General features: G+C 41.9%; 1 protein-coding gene across 1 annotated transcript in view; it reads right to left on the bottom strand.

The window, feature by feature from the left end:
* Nucleotides 1-5,671, bottom strand: part of LOC108664735 — a 28,877-nt gene extending 23,206 nt beyond the window's left edge. The window contains exons 1-5 of the mRNA XM_018151410.2: nt 5,564-5,671; nt 4,397-4,433; nt 3,491-3,611; nt 2,250-2,388; nt 699-854 (exon numbers count right to left, since the gene is read on the bottom strand). Of these exons, the coding sequence (XP_018006899.1) occupies nt 699-854; nt 2,250-2,388; nt 3,491-3,611; nt 4,397-4,433 (453 nt within the window). The 5' untranslated portion in view covers nt 5,564-5,671. The remainder of the gene's footprint in view (nt 1-698; nt 855-2,249; nt 2,389-3,490; nt 3,612-4,396; nt 4,434-5,563) is intronic.
* Between the last annotated feature and the right edge of the window lie 329 nt (nt 5,672-6,000).

Raw genomic sequence — 6,000 nt, forward strand, 5'->3', positions numbered from 1 at the left:
CTCGTGCGGGTGGCCGACTTCCTGTGTAAGCGACCTCTTGTTCGAGTGTCTTGACTTCTGTTTGCTTTTTACCTGCCCCTCCTTGTCACCTGTCCCTCCTTATTACTTCGTCTCTTTCGTATGCTTATGCTTCTTCTTTCGAGCCAGCTTCAGCGGACTGGACAATTGAGTGAGACCTTCCGTCCCTGGTAGGTGAAGGTTAATTTAAGATTTTGAATAATTGAGACTTTTCGCCTCTCTGGCGACGTTATCTTTGACCTCCGGTGCAAATAGCTTAATAGCTGAAGCGCTAGCAAACCATTCTACTACTACTACTACTCATATGCTATGTGATGCCGGGCTTAAACTGATTATTCTTTCCAAATTTGGTTAGAAGGTGATCTGTACTGTCAGGCAAATTAACGTCCATCATATGAATGACACCCAAGGAGACTTTCAATCACACTATTATGTAGTTAAATGCAGTTAAAGGAGATTCTAACTAGTCATTGATTTCGATCGGATTATCGAGCAGACCTAAAATAACTCTAAGCTGATCATAGTGATTGTTGCGAAGAAGGTTTAGCGTTATGCGATTTTTGTTAAGGCAGCTTAAGACTATATGTTTTAAATGATGCTTCCTAACCTCGACCATAAAGTATGATAAGTTAATAGGACAATACTATGAGAAGTTATTATCCATGCAAAGGAAAACTCACGCTGGTGTTTATTAGCTGGGTCCTGAGCCTGTCGATGGCCTGAGGCAGGGTGACGTTGACTCTCCTCAGGACGTCCATCTCATCCCTGACGCGCTGCGACAAATACGGCGTCACCAAGTTCCGTACGTTGTCCGTCAGCGTGAGCAGGGAAAACGCCTGGGATGTTATCGCATATCAATGTAAGAAATTGATTATTAAGTCATGAAAAACAGTGCTCAATGAAATAAATTAGGCAATGTATAAACTTACCCCGCACTTGCGCCGCAACATAGCCTCTCCTTCACACAAAACTTACCCCGTACCTGCACCACAACATAGCCTCTCCCTCAACCAAATTTCATCCCGTACATACGTCGCGACATGCCTCTCCTTCACCCACAATTTACCCCGTATTTGCACCACATGATAGCCTCTCCTTCACTCGAAACTCGCCCCGAACTTGCGCAAAAACATAGCCTCTCCCTCACCCAAAAACACCCCGCACTTGCGCCACAACATAGCCTTCCCTTTACCAAAATTCACCCCGTACTTGCGCCAGAACATAGCGTTTCCCTCACCTAAAACTCACCCCGTACTTGCGCCACAACTATGACTATCCCCACTCAAAACTTATCCCGTGTTTGCGCCCTCCCCCTCAACCAAATTTCCCCCCGTGCTTGCGCTATAACATAGCCTATATCTCACACGAAACTCGCCCCGTACATGCGCCAAAACATAGACTCTCCCTCACACATGACTCATCCCGTATTATCGCCACAACATAACGTCTCCCTCACCCAAAACTCACCCGTACTTACGCCACAACATAGCCTCTCCCACACCCGAAACTCATACCGTACTTGTGCCACAACATAGCCTCTTCCTCACCCCGTACTTGCGCCACAACATAGCCTCCCCCTCAGCCAAAACTCACCCCTACTTGCGCTACAACATAGCCTCTCCCTCGACCAAATTTCAGCCCGTTTTTGCGCCGCAACATAGCCTTCCATCACTAAAACTTACCCTGTACTTGTGCCACAACATAGCCTCTCCCTCACCAATAATTCAACCCGTACTTGCGCCACAATATAGCCTTCGCTTCACTAAAATATTCCCGGTACTTGTGCCACAACATAGCCTCTCCCTCACCAAAAACTCACTCCGTACTTGCGCCACAACATAGCCTTCCCTTCACCAAATCTCACCCCGTACTTGCGCCACAACATAGCCTCTACCTCACCCAAAACTCACCCCGTACTTGTGCCACAACATTGCCTTCCTCTCACCCAATACTCACCCCGTACTTGCGCCACAACATAGCCTCTACCTCACCCAAAACTCACCCCGTACTTGTGCCACAACATTGCCTTCCTCTCACCCAAAACTCACCCCGTACTTGCGCCAGAACATAGCCTTCCTCTCACCCAAAACTCACCCCGTACTTGCGCCACAACATAGCCTCTCCCTCATCCAACACTTACCTCGTACTTGCGCCATAACATAGCCTTCGCTTCACCAAAACATTCCCGGTACTTGTGCCACAACATAGCCTCTCCCTCACCCAAAACTCACCCCGTACTTGTTCCACAGTGATGTCGGCAGGGCTCTTGCCTGGGCCTCGGACAGTGAGCTGAGGTTGCCTCGTGCCAGCAGGTTTTTGAAGGAGGCGTTGTAGGAGGCGAACGTTCCATTGCTGAGGAGGCGCGACATCCTGCAGGAAGAACATGATCGTTGCTGCGGTTGTACTTAAAGTTATCCTATCAGTCATTTAACTCACTGCTTCAATTAACTCACTACGTCAATTATCTCACTTAAAACACTCACTACTTTAGTGGTGAATGTCGTTTTATTGGTGTTGTTATATTCATGATAATGGTGATTAATGCTATGTGAGACAATCCATTAAACACACTTAGAAGGCTGGAATGCTTTGCTAGCTGACATGACGCCTGAGAACGTGGCACAGTATCTGGATAACTGCCACAACCCATGGCTAACTGCCACAACCCATGACTAACTGCCACAACCCATGGCTAACTGCCACAACCCATGGCTAACTGCCACAAGCCATGGCTAACTGCCACAACCCATGGCTAACTGCCACAAGCCATGACTAACTGCCACAACCCATGACTAACTGCCACAATCCATGATTAACTGCCACAACCCATGACTAACTGCCACATGATGTGAAAAGGATCATCCTCACATAATCTAATGGACTGATGTGAATTAGTGAAAAGTATTTCCTTCTGAGAAAAATAGTAAAAAAAGTTAAAAAAATAGTAAAAAAAATCAAAAAAATAGTAAAAAGTAATAAAGTTTTTTCTAGTAAAAAAATTATGTGAAAATATAGAAGAAACGTAAAAATTTCATGTTTCACGACAGAGTTTGGCATAATTTGATAAATTCACACGTCCAGGGTCTTGTGCAGTATTGTTTTTATTGTCAGCGCAGCAACATTTATAGAAATTCGATAAAATGATCAAACTGCTTTTTGGTCGCAGGCCTGTGTGATAATTTCTCGATCAATATGATCTCCAAGTATGAACGCCTTCAAGAACAGACTAGACGAAGCTATGCAGGAGCATATGTTCAGTCTTAAAATACCTAGCAAATTACGGACCAGGCAATAAGTCCAGCAGCTATCTCAATCAATCGTCAGTTATGGAAAGATCGGGTTCTAAAGGCCGGATCCCTTGTGAATCAAGTCACGAAAAGTACAATCGGCAACAGGCTATTGGCTTATTTCTTCAGTGCCGACACTTCTATTCTATTATGTTGTAAAATAAGGCTGGCCGCAGCTGACTTACACTGTCCCCTGGGCGCCGGTCAGCCAGCTCTGCATCGCCTGTTGGAAGTACGACGGCGCGATGGGCGTCACCGCCGACACCGGCTGCGACGTGGCGTCAACTTCACCCGGAGGGAACATTCCTGCTCCGGAGTAACGGAGTTTTGAAATTATTGCGTTTACAAGTTTTTCCTGTACGAAATTTTAAAGTTGTTCTGTTCACGAGTTATTCCTGTACGAAATTTTAAAGTTCTTCTGTTCGCAAGTTATTCCTGTAAATTTTAAAGTTGTTCTGTTCACGAGTTAACCCTCCTGTAGTATTCGGGTCAAAATGACCCGCATTTCCGACCCTATGCCCAGAGAGAATAGGGCGTATACTGGAAATTAAGACAACTGTAGGGTTTATGTAAAGTGACCCGCGGTTGTTCCACAATAACAGTTAAGTTAGTTTTATTTAAAGTTTGGTGAGCCATAAATTATTTAAGGTGTGGACCGTACTACTTCAAAGACGTGTTGAATAAGCAGACATATGGGTAATTGAAATTGCGCCATCGAACAATATTTTATTATATGCTAAATAAAATAATAACAATTTAAAACGAAGTACATTTAAAATAAGAGTCGGAGCTAAAATATTCTCGAGCATAATTATTGTATTTATAATAAAAAATTGATTTAGTTATTTCGATAAAAAGCAAAACGTCTTTTAATATGTGAATAACCTGGAAACAAGCTTTGTGTATAATTTTTCTGCAACAGCTGGTTTCATAAGCCTAAATGTATATTGTCATGTGTTTTCACATATAATGAAATTAACTATTCCAATTAAGCTATTCTTCTGAGAAGCTTATTAGCTTATATGGGCCTAATAATAATTAGCCTATAGATCTTTTGCAATTGTGAAAGAACAAACCAATTCGCCACTTACCGGCGAAGAGGAGAAGGGACAGGCAGAAGAGTCGCATCTGGAACGAAAAAAAACATGCAGAATTTACAAACAATGTGCGAATGTTATCTTACGGTTCTTTACAATACGTGCAGCCTTTACTTTTATTTAGAAACAACCATTGCAAAAATCTAACAGAGAGAATCTGTCTAGCGTATGTAGAGTTTCAGGAATGAGAGAATAAAAATTAATAAAAACAAATTGAACATCAAGATGATCGGATTACAAGATAATCAAATGTTAGCATTAAAAATTCACGACAAAAATTCAAATTAACAATTAATTATTACTTATTTATTAAAAAAATTCAAATTAACACTCGTCACCGAACACGATACCGAAAAGATGTCGATACCTCGACTAGCATGTTGGCCAACAGCTAGTCTGCCGGGACGCATGAGACGATGCGTTCTCGACAGCTTGACTTGATAGCTTAAAAAAATAAAGCCTTTTCGACCGCCAAACGTTACTTTCTATCTCTTGCAGGAGTACGGATGATAGCCATTCATAACTATATCCTCCGTACAAAACGGCACTCATGGATATTTGCAGTCATCAAGGAAGATCATCTCTATGGAAATTTGGATTTTTTTTTCGGTATCACCATCGATGGCGAGCAAAACACGAGCATAATTCTGACGATTTCTTTTTGAGATAAACTCCGAATTAATGGCCATACTGCAAGAATTGTAACTGGAGTTCATAGTTATTCATGTTTCTTGTGTTGCTTCAACAAGGTTATTTCTGATATTCTACTCGAGCGGATATATAATTAATTATTAATAATTTATCTGGTTCACTTGAAAATATTTAAATTTGTTACATAGGGAAAGCGATTGAGGCAGAAATTTGAGAACAAAATGAGAACTTTCATAAATTAAGTTTAGTACATTTACAAAGAACTTCTATAAAATTTGCAGCCAAAGTTAAACGAACTTAACAGAACATTTTCTAACTGTTAGAACTTCAGCGCTATGCTTAATAAATTGGACGAAATACATTGTCTCCACTGAACGGGTTTGGCTCTAAACGTGTTTGAAATACGCATCTTAACTGAAGGGGTTTGACTCTAGACAAGTTAGCACCATTTTCCTAGATAAATAACAGCGATACTGCTAGGAACAGTGACGAGTAACATCAAATACTCACTTTTAGCGAGGTAACCTCTCCACCTTATTGCACTGGCCGTTTCGAGCGCACCAGATGATGCTAGGTTTGAGCGCTAGAGCAGATCGAGTAGAAGAACCTTGTCGGGCGACGGTTTAGGCTCGACTAACAGGGCTGCGCTGCAGCTGCCTTACAAATAACCATGCTGCTTATTGATTATCGTTGGCACCGATCATCATTTGGGAATGTTAAATAAATTAATCAATTAGAGTAATTTTAATAGTGTCATAGATGATCGCAAGGTTTTTTTTGTTATCTTAAATTGGTTTCTCGCTATCTTAAATTCAGGGATGGTGGAACTAACCATACGCTAGAATAGAGTTATCTAACTTTTAATGATGATTGCGAGCTCTGAGATCATTGTGAGTTCTGAAAATACAAAAAAATGTTCGCCATTATGGATGATCACGAGGGCTGAG

The sequence above is a fragment of the Hyalella azteca genome, unplaced genomic scaffold, assembly GCF_000764305.2.
Source record: "Hyalella azteca isolate HAZT.00-mixed unplaced genomic scaffold, Hazt_2.0.2 contig13709, whole genome shotgun sequence".
In the NCBI taxonomy this organism is placed as follows: Eukaryota; Metazoa; Arthropoda; class Malacostraca; order Amphipoda; family Hyalellidae; genus Hyalella; species Hyalella azteca.